Source organism: Morchella sextelata (assembly GCF_020137385.1).
Source record: "Morchella sextelata strain SCLS chromosome Unknown scls_13, whole genome shotgun sequence".
Taxonomy (NCBI): Eukaryota; Fungi; Ascomycota; class Pezizomycetes; order Pezizales; family Morchellaceae; genus Morchella; species Morchella sextelata.
In genome coordinates, this window is record NW_025408628.1 from 403,242 (window position 1) to 421,300 (window position 18,059).

At 51.5% G+C, this 18,059-nt stretch overlaps 8 protein-coding genes across 8 annotated transcripts; 3 read left to right on the forward strand and 5 right to left on the reverse strand.

Annotated features, from left to right (window-relative positions):
- Positions 1 to 646: 646 nt before the first annotated feature.
- Positions 647 to 1,861, reverse strand: H6S33_002473 (uncharacterized protein; the record flags this gene model as incomplete). The annotated part of the gene is made up of 4 exons (XM_044833814.1): positions 647 to 1,317; positions 1,377 to 1,578; positions 1,724 to 1,749; positions 1,840 to 1,861. The coding sequence occupies 4 exons, from the start codon at positions 1,859 to 1,861 to the stop codon at positions 647 to 649; spliced, it is 921 nt and encodes a 306-aa protein (XP_044692634.1).
- Positions 1,862 to 2,314: 453 nt separating this feature from the next.
- Positions 2,315 to 3,701, reverse strand: H6S33_002474 (uncharacterized protein; the record flags this gene model as incomplete). The annotated part of the gene is made up of 6 exons (XM_044833815.1): positions 2,315 to 2,391; positions 2,545 to 3,106; positions 3,166 to 3,263; positions 3,321 to 3,424; positions 3,474 to 3,611; positions 3,670 to 3,701. The coding sequence occupies 6 exons, from the start codon at positions 3,699 to 3,701 to the stop codon at positions 2,315 to 2,317; spliced, it is 1,011 nt and encodes a 336-aa protein (XP_044692635.1).
- A 1,131-nt stretch (positions 3,702 to 4,832) lies between these two features.
- Positions 4,833 to 6,740, reverse strand: H6S33_002475 (uncharacterized protein; the record flags this gene model as incomplete). The annotated part of the gene is made up of 4 exons (XM_044833816.1): positions 4,833 to 6,028; positions 6,090 to 6,235; positions 6,293 to 6,503; positions 6,566 to 6,740. The coding sequence occupies 4 exons, from the start codon at positions 6,738 to 6,740 to the stop codon at positions 4,833 to 4,835; spliced, it is 1,728 nt and encodes a 575-aa protein (XP_044692636.1).
- Positions 6,741 to 7,557: 817 nt separating this feature from the next.
- Positions 7,558 to 8,217, forward strand: H6S33_002476 (uncharacterized protein; the record flags this gene model as incomplete). The annotated part of the gene is made up of 5 exons (XM_044833817.1): positions 7,558 to 7,590; positions 7,686 to 7,850; positions 7,923 to 7,985; positions 8,087 to 8,136; positions 8,208 to 8,217. The coding sequence occupies 5 exons, from the start codon at positions 7,558 to 7,560 to the stop codon at positions 8,215 to 8,217; spliced, it is 321 nt and encodes a 106-aa protein (XP_044692637.1).
- A 1,133-nt stretch (positions 8,218 to 9,350) lies between these two features.
- Positions 9,351 to 10,184, forward strand: H6S33_002477 (uncharacterized protein; the record flags this gene model as incomplete). The annotated part of the gene is made up of 2 exons (XM_044833818.1): positions 9,351 to 9,371; positions 9,429 to 10,184. 2 exons carry the CDS (start codon positions 9,351 to 9,353, stop codon positions 10,182 to 10,184), a joined length of 777 nt encoding a protein of 258 aa, XP_044692638.1.
- Positions 10,185 to 13,025: 2,841 nt separating this feature from the next.
- On the reverse strand, positions 13,026 to 14,009 carry H6S33_002478 (uncharacterized protein; the record flags this gene model as incomplete). The annotated part of the gene is made up of 4 exons (XM_044833819.1): positions 13,026 to 13,193; positions 13,264 to 13,567; positions 13,630 to 13,777; positions 13,931 to 14,009. 4 exons carry the CDS (start codon positions 14,007 to 14,009, stop codon positions 13,026 to 13,028), a joined length of 699 nt encoding a protein of 232 aa, XP_044692639.1.
- Positions 14,010 to 14,383: 374 nt separating this feature from the next.
- On the forward strand, positions 14,384 to 15,432 carry H6S33_002479 (uncharacterized protein; the record flags this gene model as incomplete). Its single annotated transcript, XM_044833821.1, has 2 exons — positions 14,384 to 14,404; positions 14,479 to 15,432. 2 exons carry the CDS (start codon positions 14,384 to 14,386, stop codon positions 15,430 to 15,432), a joined length of 975 nt encoding a protein of 324 aa, XP_044692640.1.
- A 339-nt stretch (positions 15,433 to 15,771) lies between these two features.
- H6S33_002480 (uncharacterized protein) lies at positions 15,772 to 16,768 on the reverse strand (the record flags this gene model as incomplete). Its single annotated transcript, XM_044833822.1, has 2 exons — positions 15,772 to 16,356; positions 16,433 to 16,768. The coding sequence occupies 2 exons, from the start codon at positions 16,766 to 16,768 to the stop codon at positions 15,772 to 15,774; spliced, it is 921 nt and encodes a 306-aa protein (XP_044692641.1).
- Between the last annotated feature and the right edge of the window lie 1,291 nt (positions 16,769 to 18,059).

Consider the following 18,059-nt stretch of genomic DNA (forward strand, 5'->3'; position numbering starts at 1 on the left):
GGCGTAGAACGCCTTCAAGAGCATGTTGTATTGCTTTGTATGATGGATTCGTATATAGGTCCACTTCTAAATGGTGTGGAAGCCCCAGGACGCCAATGGATCCCAGAAGTAAAAATATCGAATGAGTTCTGGTCGTCTGGAGTACGAGCCTTTTCCTGGTATTTTATGACCATGAGGCGGGACGTGTCCTTCCACGGTGTATTCCACCGCTCTGTTCGTGCTGGTGGCGGTTGGTGTTATTCGAGGCTGCATCGTGACGCAGCAGGCTGCGCGTTTTGGGCACACAAGATTGGGTTGTCGGCAGGCTATCTCCCGAGCTCTCACCGGGACGCTTACCGGGAATACCCTATGCACTCGTACGAGGAAGCATTAACCCTCCCAGTGTGAATTACTCAACAGAAGCCACACGTATTCGGTCTTGGCTGCAGTCGAGTAGTTATGAGAAGATTATGCGATTTGAAGGAGAATTTACGTCACATTAAACTCTGGCATAGTACAGGGTAGGTCAACTTGAAAGTTGAGCCATTCTTTTCATTGACTATCTTTAAAAACTTTACAAAACTCCGAAACCCAAGCCTATTCCCCCAATTGAAAGTACATTTCTCATAAAATTCGCTCCCACACTGCTAATGACATGAATTAACGATTACTGCGATCCACCACGAAGACGAAGCACCAAGTGGAGAGTAGACTCCTTTTGGATGTTGTAGTCAGAAAGAGTACGGCCGTCCTCCAACTGCTTACCAGCGAAGATGAGACGCTGTTGGTCTGGTGGGATTCCCTCCTTGTCCTGAATCTTTGACTTGACGTTGTCAATGGTATCAGAGCTCTCCACCTCCAAAGTGATCGTCTTTCCAGTCAAGGTCTTGACGAAAATCTGCATACCACCACGAAGACGGAGAACCAAGTGGAGGGTTGACTCCTTCTGAATGTTGTAGTCAGAAAGGGTGCGACCATCCTCGAGCTGCTTTCCAGCGAAGATCAAACGCTGCTGGTCTGGGGGAATCCCCTCCTTGTCCTGAATTTTGGACTTGACGTTGTCGATTGTGTCTGAGGATTCAACCTCGAGGGTAATGGTTTTACCCGTCAAAGTCTTTACGAAGATCTGCATACCACCACGAAGACGGAGGACCAAGTGAAGGGTGGACTCCTTCTGAATGTTGTAGTCGGACAGGGTGCGTCCATCCTCAAGCTGCTTACCAGCGAAGATCAAACGCTGTTGGTCTGGAGGGATGCCCTCCTTGTCCTGAATCTTCGACTTGACATTGTCAATGGTGTCAGAAGATTCGACCTCCAACGTAATGGTCTTTCCGGTAACTATCGGAACAGGTGTAAGTAAACAATCAATCACAATCGAGAACGCAGTAGGTACTTACGAGTCTTGACGAAGATCTGCATTCCTCCACGAAGACGGAGGACGAGATGGAGGGTGGACTCCTTCTGGATGTTGTAATCCGAGAGGGTGCGTCCATCCTCCAACTGCTTACCAGCGAAAATCAAACGCTGTTGGTCTGGTGGGATTCCCTCTTTGTCCTGAATTTTGGACTTTACATTATCGATAGTGTCAGAGGATTCAACCTAGAACATGACACGTTAGCTTGGTTTCAATCAGGAGGTGACGTGCCGATAAGAGCAGTATGGCCTTATCTCGCCACCGATAGCTCTCGCAGCCACGGGGACTAGATAGAGCAAATGGGTAACGAGAAGAGGAGAATAGAAGTACCTCAAGAGTGATGGTCTTTCCAGTGACTGTGACGGGCGTTAGCATCTGTCAACATGAGGATTTTGCCGGACGGAGGCGAGCGTCCGTGGCTAACGTAGGGAGCAGGGAGAGCTTACGAGTCTTAACAAAAATCTGCATGATGGTGGGTATCGAGCTTGAGAAATGAAGGAGGAGGATATATGGATTTTGTGTAGGTTTGTATCGGTGGCAACGATGGTGAGAAGAAGAGAAGGAAGAGGGGGAATAAAGAGGGGAGGGTCGTGTTAAATGTAAGCTCGGGGTGAGGTGGCCCAAACGCCAAGGATAATACTGACCTCACCTTAAGGAGCTCTGATAGGCCGAAAATGGTAACGTGCAGGTGACTCACGAGATGTGAGCGCGCTTGGCAACCGTTTATCGGTGTTTTAGGTCGTACAAAGTTAGGCTCCCAGACAGAGGCAACGTCAAGGCGGCGGGAAAGAATGTTCAAGGCTGTGGGGAAAGTCTCTGCTACTGCATGCATCTACGAAGCACTTCTTATTCTACATTGTCTCGTGGCATTTAGAAGCTCTTCAATTTCTCTGTGATTCGCAAAATAAATATTTACACTAATCAAAGCCTTGCCTGAATTCCCAAAGAATCCTCCACAAGCTTCACCGTCTCCTCCGACATTCCATAGCTTGCCTGATCTAAAAAGCATATCACATTAGCACACGTACCCCAAGTAACATAACCAGTAAACAAAGAACACAAGAAAAGAAACCTACACCCAAAACCCCCCGCACCGTAGTTATGCACTACTCTCAGTCCCCCAATAACTTCCCTCTCTACCCTTGGCCCACCTGTCCTAACCGGCCTCAACCCCACCCCATGCCTCACTACGTCCAACCCTTCGACGCCTTGTCCCTCTTTGACTAATTCTGGGCACCACTCTATTGCTCTCCTCATAATCCGCTGCGCCAGATTCATGTCGGGCTGCGATTCCCAGTTCCCCTTCTGGTAGCTTCCTCCGAGAATTGTCCCACCGCCTGCGGCCCGCGTCATGATGTACATCATGTCCTCATCGCCGTCGTCCGTCCCCGACGTTGTGTACATCGCCGGGGCGGTGTTACGGACTAGCACAATCTGCCCGCGCGCGGGGTAGACGGCCTTGTCAGCCACACCTCCGAGCTTGTGGGCACCAAGCCCTGTACAATTTACGACAAGGTCTGCGGGTTGACCAGAGGAATGCAGTGATGCCGCTTCTGAAATATGTTTCACGTTTCCACGCCTGATGGTGACCCCAGCCTTAAGGCATTGTGATGCGAGGTAAGAAAGGTATACAGGGGCATTGATGCAGACGGATTTCCACTTCGTTCCGTGAGCGACACCAGGAGGAAGCTCAGGTTGAGGGATCTCTTGGAACTAAATCACACTCTGATATCAACATTGAACTCACTGAGAAAAGGAGCTTCGATATATACCCCGGGAACTAAGTCTTTGAACCATGGTGATTGCAGGAGAAGATCATTGAAAAACTCGCTTGAGGTGCTGTCTTTCTCACGGGTATAGATAACCGCATCTAATTATATATAAGCCATTGATATGGTTTATGGTTCAAGGAAGTATGGATATTTACCCTGGACATGAATCCCAGCTTCAGGCACGCGTTCGGCCAGCCTCCAGAGCTCTTTGAATGTTACCGCATCCCAGCTCGCCGCGCGCGAGCCCCCAGCAGAAAATCTAGGAAGATTAGCTGTGAAATTCCGAGACTCTGTGAAAAGTCGCTTACGGCATAAAATTGGCACCTGCCCACGGAGAGGTGTATTCGATATCGTAGTCGCCAGGCATATGCTTCGCTATAATTGTGATATTATGGTTTCTGCAGCGGCTGAGGAGGAGAGCGGTTGTTAATCCAGCGACGCCGGCTCTAGAGAAATAATTTTAGTTCGTCTATACATCTCAAAGAGCAGGCGAATTTTATATACCCTAAGACGACTATGTTTGCGCTTGCGGCCATTATCATAAATTGTCTGGTTTGCGACTCAATTCCTATATCGAATTTTTCGTTCAATTATGGGTGGAAAGTCTTCAGCACTAAGGTGTCGAAGATAAGAATTGGATGGGGAGAAGAAATCACAAAGTATTTATTACACTAACTACACTTTTATCATAAAGGGGCGGGCACTTTACTTCGATAGGTCGGAGGGGGCGGCATCGAACTAATCAGGTTTTGACTGCTCTCGTTAGTTTCCTATCGTGGGAAGGTGCAAGCCATGTGCAAGCCCCATCAACGCCCGGACCATCATCATGCAGGAGTTACTACATATAATCGGTCGGGAGTATATTAGCGGTTACGAAAGAAATCATCCCAACTAAGCTCTCTCACACACGATTGCTGCTTCTCATACATATCGCTACATTCCGAAGGGGTGTGATCTGGCGCCGAGTGATATGCCGTGATTGATAAATATTATGGAGGGGCCAAGCATAAACGAAGAATGCTTGTATCAGTGGTGTGATCTATCAATCCCAGTCAGATTACAAGTGCATATAACTCAGGGCCCAAATAGTTCCACCCAAATAGTTCCACCCAAATAGTTCCACCCAAATACGTGTACTAGCCCGGGATTGTTACGCAGCCGAGATTTGGGCCGAGGAGATTACCTTGTTGATGATCAGGTCAGTTATACATATTGTGGCTTTATAATTTCAGAGGCGCGCGCTGGAGGAAAAGAGAGGTGGCAGAACCAACAGTTGGGACCGGCGATCATAAATACGTAGCCACAAGGGCTGGGCATAGGTCTTCTCCGTTCTTTCCCTCGTTTCACTTCTGCATCCTCTCCCAAACACATAAGGTTGGCTCTCTATATCATCTTCAGCTTTCTAAGTCTATCATAAACACGTATGATGGAATCTCACACTATTGTTTGTCACCAATTGCACCTAATGAATTAAACAAAAAAAAAAAAATCACCAATTGCACTTTAGCCTCACGAGTGATAATGCGTGAACCAGCGATACTAACAAAAATAACAGATTCTATATTACAAAGCAGAAAAATCCCAAACTTATACTTTTTCCTTGCCTTCAACGCTCATCTCCAATCATTCCAAAGGTCCCAATAAACGAAACGCCAAGAATACATCATTTATAGAGTATCCAACAATCCCTCGCTCTCCAACAACAACACAATCTGGTGGACAATATTCCTCACAGTCTGCTTGCTGGCATCAACAACCAAGTGGGGCTTGACTGGGTTTTCATATGGGTCATCGACACCAGTGAAGCCCTTGATCTCGCCGGCACGGGCACGCTTGTACACGCCCCTCTTGTCGGTCTTCTCGCAGTGCTCAAGCGGGGTCGCGACGTGGATGAGGTAGAATGATCCGTACTGGCTGATGGTCTCCTTGGCCTGAGCCCTCGAGACCTCGAATGGCGCAATAGGAGCAGCAATGACAGCGGCACCAGAGCGGGTGAGCTCAGCGGCAACGAATGCGATACGCTGAATGTTAGTGTGGCGATCCTCGCGGGAGAATCCAAGCTCAGAAGAAAGCTCAGAACGCACGGTCTCTCCGAGAAGAAGGGTGGTGGACCTTCCTCCCTGCTGGTTGAGAGTGACCTGGAGGGCACGACCAATGGCGTCCTTGCCGCTGTTGGTGAAACCGGTAAGGAAGACGGTGAAACCCTGCTTGTTGCGGGGCGGGTGGCTCTCACGGAGAACCTTGACAACCTCGGGGTATGAAAACCACTCAGGGATCTGAGTGCCGGTACGGAGACGGCGACGGAGCTCGGTTCCGGAGATGTTGAGGGTCTTGGTTCCAGGCTTGATCTCGTCGACAGGCGCGTACTCGTCGGTGTCGGGGAGATAGGTCATCATCTGGAAGGGAACAACCTCGATTCCAATTTCTTCCTTGTACTTCTCCACGGCGTGCTGAGCGTCATAAGGTCCGTAGAACTCAACGCCCTTGCTGTTGGATCCAGGTCCAGCGTGGTCACGACCGACAATGAAATGGGTCGCTCCGTGGTTCTTACGGATGATGGCGTGCCAGATGGCCTCGCGGGGACCGCCCATACGCATAGCGAGTGGGAGGAGACCAAGGACGGCCATACCGTTGGGGTATCTAGGAAGGAGGGCCTGGTAGACACGGACACGGGTGAAGTGGTCGATGTCACCGGGCTTGGTAAGGCCAACAACAGGGTGGATGAGGACGTTAGCCTGGCGGGTGCGGGCTGCGCGGACGGTCAATTCACGGTGAGCGCGGTGCATGGGGTTTCGGGTCTGGAAAGCGACAATCTTGGACCATCCGAGCTTCTCAAAGTGAAGACGGAGCTCGGCAGGAGTGTCTATGTTTTGCGACATCAGCTTCCGGATCTTCAATGATGGATAGGTATGTTATAAACTTACATCTCAAACCGACATAGTCGTAGTGGCTAAGCCTCTGGATAGCTTGGACCTTACCACCAATGTAAAACTCCTTTGCGGTCTTGTACAGGTAGGCAATTGCAGGGTGCTCATCATCACCACCAAATACCAACTTGGCCTCCTTATCTCTACACACATTATTAGCGCCGCTCGACAATTTAGAAAGAAAAAAAAGGAAAGCTTACTTGTCAGGCCTGTAAACATCATCAACGGTAATGATAGCTAAATGGCGATCATCACGGAAATCTCTAAGTGTAACGCGAGAACCTGGCTTAATCGTAGCCTCGTCGATCTGTTCCTTAGAGACGTCAAGAGTGATCGGCATGGAGAACAAGGTACCGTCTGCGATACGCTCATTCTCAACTACACCGTTGTAGTCCGCCTCGTTCATGAAACCTAACCAATGAGCCCCAAATATACAAAAGAAAAAACGATCATTGACACAGGCAGTTGCATACCCTCCAAAGGAGAAAATCCTCCGTTCATGATCAGTTCCAAATCACATAGCTGTCTCTCGGTCAAGACAATTGACGGCAGCGTCTCACTCTCGGCGAGAAGCTCCTGGTGCTTGGGGAGATCCCTAGCGATCAAGTCCTTCAATACACCACCATGAGGTTCAGGAAGTCCAGCCATTTTTATTCTAAAATATGTGGTTTATTGGATTGGAAAAAGTTGGAGAGGTAGATCGATAGGTGTGGAGAATGAAAGAAGGAAAGGAAGAAAGGAAAGAAACAGAGAAAAAAAGAGGGGGAATAAAAAGAGATCCCAGGGTAGTAATAATTGCATGAAACTACCGATTAGTTCCGGCGGGCCCTATACGCGGGAATGACATTTAGGCCATCAAATAACCCCCCCAAACTACGGTAGTCTAAATGACGTGCTTTTTGAGGCTGATTAGTTTTTATCCAAGTCTCTTGGCCTTAGCTTCCTTTACTTTCTATCACTATTTTCGGGTCGTTGTCTTGGTTACAGAGTTTCATTTTGTTGCGACATACAAAGCCATATGATATGAGTAGGAAAATTTTCTAGTGGGGGAGAGATGGCGGGGTGGTTGTAACCTGCAGGAATAGATGCGATGGCATCATCGGGATTGGAGGACGTTGATTTGAAGAAAAGATACTACAACAGACCGTTATCTGCTCTATCGGAAGGGGAAGCGCAATCAATCAAGCCCTAGATAGATCCTGATCTAGTCCCTGAGTTCCACATTTGAAGGGCATCTGCCATTTTCCCCGGAGAGGGCCCCGGACCCTTAGGTATTGCGGTATTGATAAGCAGGTGCGCCAAGAATTTAATATCAGTAATCTGATCAATCTGATTGCTTGATAAGAAACCGTTGGCCCGTGAAACTATCAATCCAACCTACTGTCACTCGCCGCCTGCGGACGTCATTCCACCAGGCCTCTTTAACAGAAACACCCCAGAATACCCCATCAAGCCCTGTAAAACCATGGCTGATACCGCATTCCGTGCCCGGTCTTTGGTAACTCCCCCCGCACCCCGCACCCCGCCACCCCCACCTGCATCTAGAGTAATTGCCATATGTCCGCTAACATTCAGGAATTAACCAACCCGCAGTACCGCAACCTCCTGCGATTTAGTAACCGTTTCGCGGCATACAACTTTCGCGAATATGCCAAGCGCCGCACGAGAGATGCGTTCCGGGCCAACCGCGGGGAGACAGACCCTGGCAGGATAAATGAGATGCTGCAGAGAGGATTGAAGGAGCTGCAGGTTGTCAAGGTATGGGAGCTACCTGTGAGGTGGTTGCGTGTTGGGAGTGATACGGGGTGGCTAATTGAGCGGCGCGAATAGAGACAGACGGTTGTTAGTCAGTTCTTTCAGATGGATAGACTGGTCGTGGAGGGACAGGCTTCGGTATGTTGTGGTGTTCCCTTTCCCGGTAGTGGGTGGGTGGGGGGGTGAGAAGCGGTGGTGGGAGGTAAAGAGGCATTGACTGACGGGTGTGTGTGCTGTAGGGAAGGCAAACTGGTGGAAGGGGCGACATTGTCAGGCAAAAGGATACTGGGTAGGCTTTCCCACCTATGAGACATCAACTCTCACCCGTCTTTGAGTTCCTGGGCACTAATTTTTCTACAGTTGGAACTAGACAATTTTCTACTACTACAATTCGAACCCTTCCCTCTTCCTTTTGAAGGGGGTTTTCCTATTCTATCTTATTCCCCTCTACTCTAAAACCAATCCATCTCTACGAATGTAGGTAGCCAGGACCTACAATGCGATACAGGCACTGTATGATATGAGCTTGGCTGTAAAATATAAAATGTTATGTTGCTGTTTCAATGGGTTCTTTTCTCGGTTTTTGTTAATCGATGTGATCGCTACTAAGCCTTGTAGCGGCTAGATGTAGCGACTCCGTGGGACTTTTGGCTCCATAGATATAGGCCGAGGATATAGTTATCGTTAAAGGTGGTTTTGTACTGTGGCCTCGGCGGATCCTGGGTGGTCATGTCAGGATGGGCAGTTATGGGCTTAATTCTATAGCTGCGATCATCTTCTCTCATCCTTTCTATACTATTTCCGCATTTCTCTTCCACTATACTATGTCTATTGAATTCTATGCCTTTCCGACTTGTACGTATATACGTATACTATGTACATGTAGCTGTTACATCAGAACTGGAAATCTAGTTGCCAAGGTGTAAGGTGGTCTTGGTAGCTTAGCCAGACGTGTCACCTTTCTATGCATAAGTAGACAAGCTTTCATCGATCCTCCGTCATCATCATATATTACAACCATCCATATTCCGATTACCATTAATTCCATTGCTACACATGGGACTAGTTTTTTTTAACAGTCGCTGTATTATCCAAGCATGCTGCTCCCCACCAGAAAGCTTTCAAGTCAATTGAACTGCAGCTAGATGCAACTCCCAGATACCCCTACTTTAATTCCAGCACATACTCCTCCTCGGCGCACATCGAATTCGAAATCTGCACTCTTCCTGCGAGGATCCAACCAGGCCGGGTAACACAGGCCACATCACGTGCACTCAGCCAGCCTTCTCAGTTCGTCGCGACGTCTCCCGCAGGCAACAACGGACATCGCGCGTTTGCCCACGAAACACTTGGGAGAAGAGGTACAGACAGCTGCACAGCGAGCCATTCGGTCACGACAGCCCCCTTTGAACAAAACTAACAACTATTCTTCCCGCCATATTATATTACCAGCAAAGCCCCCTTCTCCAGTACACGCGTAATAACAAAATTTAACTCCCAATTATGCCTGCCCGTATCTCTTTTGTACGCTCCCCCCCCCCTTCACAGCTCTCCCTCGACCCACAACTAATCTAGCCACAGTACCGTCCCACCGGCCAGTCCCGCCGCCAAGCCCGCTCCGCCCACGACCACGACGTCTTCGAGGGCCTCCCCGTCCGCCGCTGGTCCCGCGACTGGGTCTCCGTCGGCAAGTCGCAGCCCCCGCCGCCCCCGCAGCCTGAGCTACCGCTCCCCAAAGAAACCCACCTCCTCCAACCCATGTCGCAGGCGCTCCTACAAGCCGCGCGCTCCTCCTCCTCAACCACACCTAAGCCCGTCCCTGCCGCGCCCAGCCCCCCCGGCGGACGCAGGTTCATGACGAAGCGCTGGGTGCGCATCGCGCGAAACATGGAGGGGCCTGAACCCGTCTACCTCGCGAAGGTGCCCGACCGCCCGCGCCGCCGCGGTGAGGAGGTGGTCGAGGTGGTGCAGCAGCAGCAGCAGCAGCAGCCGACAGCGGCGACAAGGCGGCGCGTGCCGCCGCCGAAGAGAAAGGCGAAGCCAAGGGGTAGGAAGCCAGGGCCGAAAAAGACGGTGAGCTTTGCCGAGGAGCGCTTGAGGACGTTTCCAATTATGGTGCCACATAATTCGGATCCAAGGGCGCCCGGGGGACCGAACCCGCCGGATACGGTGATGGTGGATGCGGCGCCTGTGGTGGTGGTGGAGGACGAGGTGAAGGGGGAGGTGGGGGAGGAGAAGAAGGAGGAGGAGGCGGGCAGGAAGGAGCATCCGTTGCCGCCGAGGCCGGCGGGACTGCCACCGAAGCCGGTGGGGGCGGCGGATTTGGGGGCGAAGTAGACATTGGGTCTCTGGGAGACTGTTTGTTAACCATTTCTTTTTTTTTTTTTTTTTTTTACTTCCGCTTCCTTTTCTTTTAGAGTCTAATAAGTAGTTATGGAACTCTTACAATAGCAATATATGCCCCTTTTCTTTCTTCCCCCTTGTATTTTTCTGAGTCTTTTCTTTGTATCTGGGGCTGGCTGGCTTTGCTGGTTGGGTAGTTGTGGGGATTTAGTTTCTATAAACTAGTAGCTTAGAAAAATCTTACGTGCAATCGACTTTTATCTTGTTGAACATAAATAAGTTGTCGAAAACTTGGCCGGGGCCTTGGCAGGCGCTGCTTGAAGAACTATCATTGACCCTCATGAAATTTATGGGTGTTGAGATGAGTACTCTCGAACCCCATGGGAACAACTAGCCCATCTACAGTAATAAAGAGATGGGTCCAAAAGACATCCATCAGAAGACAGAAGACACTGTAAACATATCCCGTGAGGACGACGCATACTAGCCGTTGAGGTGGTGATGTAGATGGCTCTGTGGTCACCTAGATACGATAGCTATAGCTAGTAAATTTTCTGCCCTTCGATTCTGCTGCCATGTCTTCATAACCCCCACCAGCTTACCCCTAACCCGACATCAGTAGCAGCAACACCAAGCACGGAATACAGGTTCAATCTACTCAAAGATGTTGATTGTGGTCACGTCAGTCATTGCGGTGGTGGCCATGGATGTTAACAATTGCAATATTGTTAAACGTTCCACTAGCTATGTACTTGTAGTCTGGACGTTCTTCCAAACTATCTGTCCTTTTGCATTAGAGGTATTGGCCTCTAAACTGCTCTCTCCCCCTTTGCCTTCTACTCATCGGTTCGTGCAGTACATTCGCTACGGTTCTTCACGTTGCTCCACGTGCAAAGATCGTCTCTGGGAACAAAAGACACGGACACTCACCGCCCATGTGCCGGGGCTCCTTGTCTTGTCTCTATGAGCTAACCCATGCGACGCAAGCTAGGGTCCTGCTTCACCGAACCAGAAGGCATGGCGCCGCTCGTGGTCGGCGGGCGGGCGGGGTGTTCGTGTATGGGGACCAGAGCAGCCCCAATCCCCCCCGTCTGGTGGGCGGTTTTCCACGCGCCGCCGGACTATTAGCTAAAGGGCGCCCCTAGTTTTTTTTTTTGTAGGCTTAAGGCTGGCCACAACTGGATAGCGGGCGTGTGGTAAGTGTTCACTGTGTTGACTACGCGGCATGTAGATTACTTCCCCCAATACATGGACATTCTGCCACGCAAAGCCACGGGTGCCGGAAACAGGCGAAGGGATGGCGCTTAGTGGTGGGTAGAGAATCACGAGCCCGAAGCCCCATTGTAGCTTCACGTCTTCCGGTATGGGGGGTGGGGTACTTTATGCTGCGTGTACATAAGCTTAAAAGCCTGGTGCAGCTCGGCCCCAAACCTAAGCCTTATGGCCTGGATCGGCCATTAGTTGCAACCCTACAATGACTTGAACACTTGGACCGCGGCGCGTGAGACGGTCTTTCTTGATGAATAGTAGGCTGTTGGGGGGTGTGGAAGATGAGAAGGCTGCCAGATTGTGGTGTTCGTGGGTCGAGTGCCAAGATCATGTGCAGATTATCATTGACCATGGGTCGGTCTGGCTGAACCGTAACTCGGAGGATTTCTAGAATGCAGTGCTTAGGGTTTTTAAGCTCAAATTAACCCGATTGTTTATTCACAAGAGTTATACAAGAGTTATCATGGGCACGATGTTTATTTGAAAAACTTTTATATAGCCAGCTATCCCATGGACCGTAACCTAACGATTTGGGGACATATTTGTCCTTAATTTACCTGTTGACAACAATGAGTAGGGGATATTTCCTAACTACATTTGTCAATATCAGCCTGTTTTCGGGAGCTAGTAGAGTGACATAGATAGGTATTTTGGGACTGTTTAGAATCAATGATTTGCTCCCTCCTGGTGGCTTTATCTCTTATAGAGTAAACCCTTTTTTTCCCATACAAAAACCGGAAATTCACATATATCACAATAACTTCGCAACCACAGCCACTAAGAACTAGCTCTTTTTTATATAGTTGATTTAGGGCTATATGCTCCTGGTTTCAGAAAAACAGACCTATACAGCTGCATTCCCATTTTATATTAACCATTATTGTTTACATATTTTTATGGGAATTATGCAGAATATGGCTCTATAGAATTTTTTGGAGTAACGTCATCATGTAATTCAGTATCGCCACAGTGCAAATAATACTTCTATGTAGTTACAATATTTTTCGTCTGTAATTTCTACTATTTTACCCCAAGGGTGAACTTCGATATATTAACTGAGTAGGCAATATCATTCTACATACAGTTCTAAAGCATTCAAGCAAGATGGCTGCAGAATTTGTATGGGTTGGGGACTTTTTATTGCAAAAAATCACTCCTATCACCATAGTTCATCAAATAAAACAGAAAAAAGAGGGGTTTTCAATCATATTCAGATTTGTTACCACCTGTCATCCAAGCATCCTACAATACACACATTAAAAAAATCACTTTCCCCACTAAATTTTGATAGATACAGTCGAAGGGCTAACCATGATAACACAAAGGATATTGTGTGGTTGCGATTTCGAATCTTTTTACGTCGTTACGGTCCATGGGATACCAACGATAGTTTCGAGCACGGTTACGTCTTGTAGCAGCTACCCTACCTATTTTTTTTTTTTCTACTCTCGCAAGCACAACTAATTTGAAAGAAGAATAGAACAACGAAGAAGACGAAACAGAGGAGAAATCAGCCAACTACAGTAACCAACAACATTCCGGCACCCCCAAAGCAAGCAAGCGTCCTTAGCCACCACTCCCACGGATGCTATCCAGAGTCCCCAACCTCCTCCCCGTCGCGCCCGGCGCCATTCTCCCGGGCCCGCCCATCCCCGCGACCCCCGGCGCAACCGGACCCTTGTCCTTCCTATTGACATTAAACGGCGACTCCTCTGCCGCGGTCACCGGATCCAACTAATCCGCACCGGCACCCATCCATCAGCGCGCCTCATTCCCCTCGCCACCACCGGAAGAGGTAACTTACACTAAACAGGCTCATAAAGTACAGCCCAAGGAACACCACAGCCGCATTCACCCACCCGCGCATCTGCGCGCCCACAGGGACGCCCGCGACAACCTGGCCATCCCTCACATAGGCCGGCTTCTTGGCAGCGGCCGACGCCGAGCTAGAGCCGAGGGTGTAGCCCTTGCCGGAGGTTGCGAACGTGGCGGCCGCAGACTTGGCCTCGGCGGCGTACTTCTCGACGGCGGTGGTGAGGCCACGGACGTCGGCGCCTTGGACGCGGGCGACTTCTTGGCGGTTCTTGAAGATCAGAAACGTGGGCATTCTAGTGTCGCTAGTCAGTGGTGAGGTGGGTGGGAGTGGGAGTGGGAGTGGGGGGAGACGGACGCTCGGACGCCGTATTGGGCGGCGATCTCCTGGGCGGCGTCGACGTCGCACTTTGTGAACGCGACCTTTGAGGGCGCGGCGTGCTTTGCGGCGAGGGACTCGAAGGTGGGTGCGATGGCCTTGCAGGGGCCGCACCAGGTTGCGTGGACTGTGTGTGGTGGCATGCTGGTTAGCTCTGTTTGGGTAGGAGGTGGTAGGGGGAGGAGGGTGAGAGAGGGGAGGGGAGGGGAGGGGAGGAGAGTAAGGAGGTAGGTAGGTAGGTAGGTAGGTAGGTAGGTAGGTAATAATCGGGAGAGCCTACAGTCAATGATGACGATCACATTCTTCGAGAGGGTTGTTGAGAGCTGCGAGAGAGAGCTGAGGGTTTCGATTTTCGCCATTTTGCTGCAAAGAGGTGAGAGAGGTTGAGGTGTGGAGGTGTGGAGGTGTGGAGGTGTGGAGGAAGCTCTTCTTCGTAGCTTGCTCGCTCAGGACGTTGTCCAAGAGCCGGGGCGTTGCCGGGGGGGCGCACGGTGGTTGCGTGCTTATTTATGCAGACGTAGACTCAGGACATTTGTCAGGAGAGTGGGGTTAGGGTTGCGCGACACGCACAAACGATCCCTGCGCGGAACACACCTCGCCTGCCGATCATGTGATTTCTCTCCTGCGACACAAGCAGGTGCGGGTCTGTTTGAACTACATCACACCCACTGCCAGTATAAGTATACACAAAACACACACCCCGGAATAGCCGCAGCTACGATTGCAGTTCCCAATGGCTGATCCCGTCTCTAAGGTATGTACCTGCTCACACTCCCCAATTGCAATATTTGCTATATAAAAAGATGCCTCTACTCACTCCACCCCCAGAAACGCAAAACCTCCCCCACAAGCACCACAACCCCCGCCGCAAGCAGCAGCAGCAGCAGCAGCAGCAGCGGGCGAACATACACCCTCTCCATCGCCGTCCCCAGCACCCTCCTGTCCACCGCCCCCAACCCAGTCCTCAAAACCCACCTCGCCGGCCACCTCGCCCGCATCAGCGCCCTCCACAACGTCGACGAGATAGTCCTCTACACCCCCACCCCCACCCCCACCCCCTCCCCCTCCTCCTCCGACACAAAGGAAGACGACCAACTCCCCCACATCCTCACCTACCTCGCAACACCCCCCTACCTGCGAAAACACCTCTTCCCGAAACACCGCCACCTCCGCCACGTCGGCCTCCTCCCGCCCCTCGACCTCCCCACGCACCCGCGCCCCGGCGCACCCGCCCCCTTCCGCCGCGCCGTCGCGCTCGAAGCGCGCCCTGGCGGGAAAGTGGCCTTCGACGCCGGCCTGGAGCAGCCCGTCGTCATCGCGAGTGAGGTGGAGGTGGGCACGACGGCGCTCCTGCGCATGGGCGGCGGCGGCGGCGCAGTGGAGGCCCCGCCGCGCCGCGGGCGCGGCACGTATGTTGGGTACGAGGTGCGCGGCGCGGAGGGGCTGGCGGCGGTGTTTACGGAGTGCGGGTGGGAGGGCGGGTATGATCTTACTGTTGGGGTGGCGTGTGGTGGTGGTGGGGTGCCGCTGGATGAGGCCGTGCGGGATGGGGGGGCGGTGCCGGCGTTCCGGCATTTGCTTGTTGCGGTGGGGGATTTGGAGGGTGCGGCGAGGGGCGATGCGGGGTTGGTGGGCGTGGGGGTGGGGGGCGCGAGGGAGCTGTTTGATCTGTGGGTGGACCCGCTGCCGGGGTGTGGGAGTGCGGGTGTGAGGGTTGAGGAGGCGCTGTTTGCGGCGTTGGTGGGGCTGAGGAGGGTGGTGGTGGAGAAGGGGGTGAGGTAGGTAGGGGGTCGAGTGAGGTGTGGTGATGCGGGATGGGTTTCGATAGATACCTTTTTTTGGTGTTTGGTTTTGTGGCGGTAATTACGGCTGGGTGGTGGGTAATCTTTAATAGCTAGTGTCGATGGTGCCTACCAATCAAGCTATGGATTGTCATTGGTGGTACATATTCCTTCACCTGCTAAAAACAGTTTATGCAAATTCCATTTGAATCTTGATTCTCATTAGAGTGTTTTTAGTTTAGTGAATCTCTGCACTCCATTCTCCGGCCCTATTTTTTCCCCGTAAAACGGTGTGTCGCACGCGGAAACATGGGCCAAAATATGGGCAGAGATATGGCTACTAAACCCCTCTATCCCGCGGAGCCAACACCACAAAAGACTCCAATTTCCTCCCCCCCAAATCACACGACTTCTCATACTTGCTCACCAGCGTCCCCACACTAGCATAGACCCCATCCCTATCCCAGCTCCTCCTCAGCCCCATCCACCCAATCACCTGCCCGCTCTCCCAGTCCTCGCGCTCCACGCCGACGGCCGCCAGGTGGAAGAACACCTTGTGCCTCAGCAGCGCGTTCCCGCCCACCATGACCTTGCGCCGCATCAGCCAGTCGCAGTTCTGCAGGTCGTGCCCCCATAGCAGCAGCAGGTCCGGATACAGCGTCTCGAACGCCGTCGACCACCGCGGCCAGCACACGTGGTGCTGGAAGTGCCGGCTGGCGGTCATCAGCCGCGCGTGCAGGTGGAAGTCGGACAGCTGCTGTGACGTGAGCGGGTTGCGGAGCGAGAAGGCGCGCACGCTGTCGTAGCCGAAACGGTAGGCTAGCAGCCACGAGGCGAAGAACAGCGCCAGCGTCGGGAGGGCGGCTGTTGGCGGGGGGAGCACGGCCTGGAGCGCCGGCGGGAGCGCTTTGGGGGTTCCTTGTTTCTACGGGTGGGGTGGGTAGTTAGTAGCAGCTTGAGAGCGGAGGTGTAGGTGGCTAGGTAGCTGGCTAGCGACTTACAGCGATCCGCATGCAGTCGTTGAAGAGGTGCTCGTAGTCGCAGAGTTTCCTGGCGTCGTCCCACTGCATTTTGAAGGGGGTGGCTAGATCCCGTTGAAGCCCGGCGATGTCGGTGATTGTACCAGCTGCGTCGTGGTGCCGCCGGTAGACCAGAACTTCTTTGGCGATCTCCCAGGCGCCACTCTCGACCAGTTTCCGAACGAGGCGGCTTGCGCTTAGGCTGGAGAAGGGTCTGTAGGGCTCCGTGTACGCGCATGGCCCCGCGACGAGGGAGCGCAGCTCGAAGATGTCGCCGCAGCAGGTGTATTGGTCCATGAGATCTCCCGAGGGCCACATCCTGGGGAGGTAGGCTGTCTGGCGGGATAGGTGGTGGTGTGTGGTCCTGCGGGGTGGCTGCTGCTTCCCGGTGGGCTGCTGGTCGGTGGAAAGGGAAATGATTGGATTGACGGGATTCGTTGGAGTGGGCCTGAGTGGGCCTGGATGGCCAGAGCTTCGAAAAGGAATCCCCACAGTATGGCCAGAGAATAGCTCTATTGCCAACAGACGGGATTGCCTAATGACGGTAATTTGATGGGTTGAGATTCATCGATCGTTTAGTGGGGCGGGAAGAGGGTGTATATACAATCCCCGTCCTCGAGGGGGCTTGGCCCGATAGCTGTATGTACTTGCGTTGCTATGTCTGCGTGTGTTTTTCTATTTTTTCTTTCTTTCTTGCCGTGCATGCGATCTATAAATCAATCCATTAGTACCAACAGATCTAGAATTGAAAACGCAATTTCAGTTACTCATCAAGAACCCCCTTAAAGGCCCAGAATTAAACACCGCCACCAATTGATGGACATTATCCAGTATGCTATGTGGATTTAAATTCCGGCAGTATTCCTAACGGTATTGTTGGCAGTGCTATAAAATAAAGGCCTGCCTAATGTTTTCTGTGGACATACGTATATACATGTAGTTAGCTCAACTTTGGCCCGAGCAGGACGAGCCCGAGATCTTACGGGCTAGCTCTATTGCAAACTGGGATAGTGAACTGGTCTCCGAAGCCGCTACATACGTATATCCAAAACGCTGTTCCGTTAAAACCATCAAATCGCAATATTGTAATCAAACCCCATCAGAATACCCCGACCCCAATTTGTGTCCGGTTCGAGCGTGAGTTACATCGAGACAGCCAGCCGGAGGAGCTCATGGCCGGCCACCATTAGGATTGGGATATTCGGTATCTCGATCTTTGGAGCTAAAAGAAGATTTTTCCTGAGATCAAGACGAAAGATTGATATTTTCCAGTCTTGCGTTTCATACCTGCACGACGAAAACCCGTGATGGAGGTGATAGGGCCGCTCAGCTGTGGTTCAAGTTGATCAGGGCTTGAGTATCAGCGAAATGATGCTCATGAGGATTGAAGATTGATGACTTTACTAAATAAGTATACATGTATGTATGACCAGTTCTGGCTACGGTGGCGTCGACTTGAACTTAATTTCCACTACACAGATCGATATTTTTTTCGCCGGTTGCATTAGTCCACACTGTTTTGTACCACCTTATCTGAGAAATGGTGTTTGTATCACAGATACAAAAAAAAAGAAAAAAAAGGGGGGGAAACAAACGCGAAGCCCGGTAC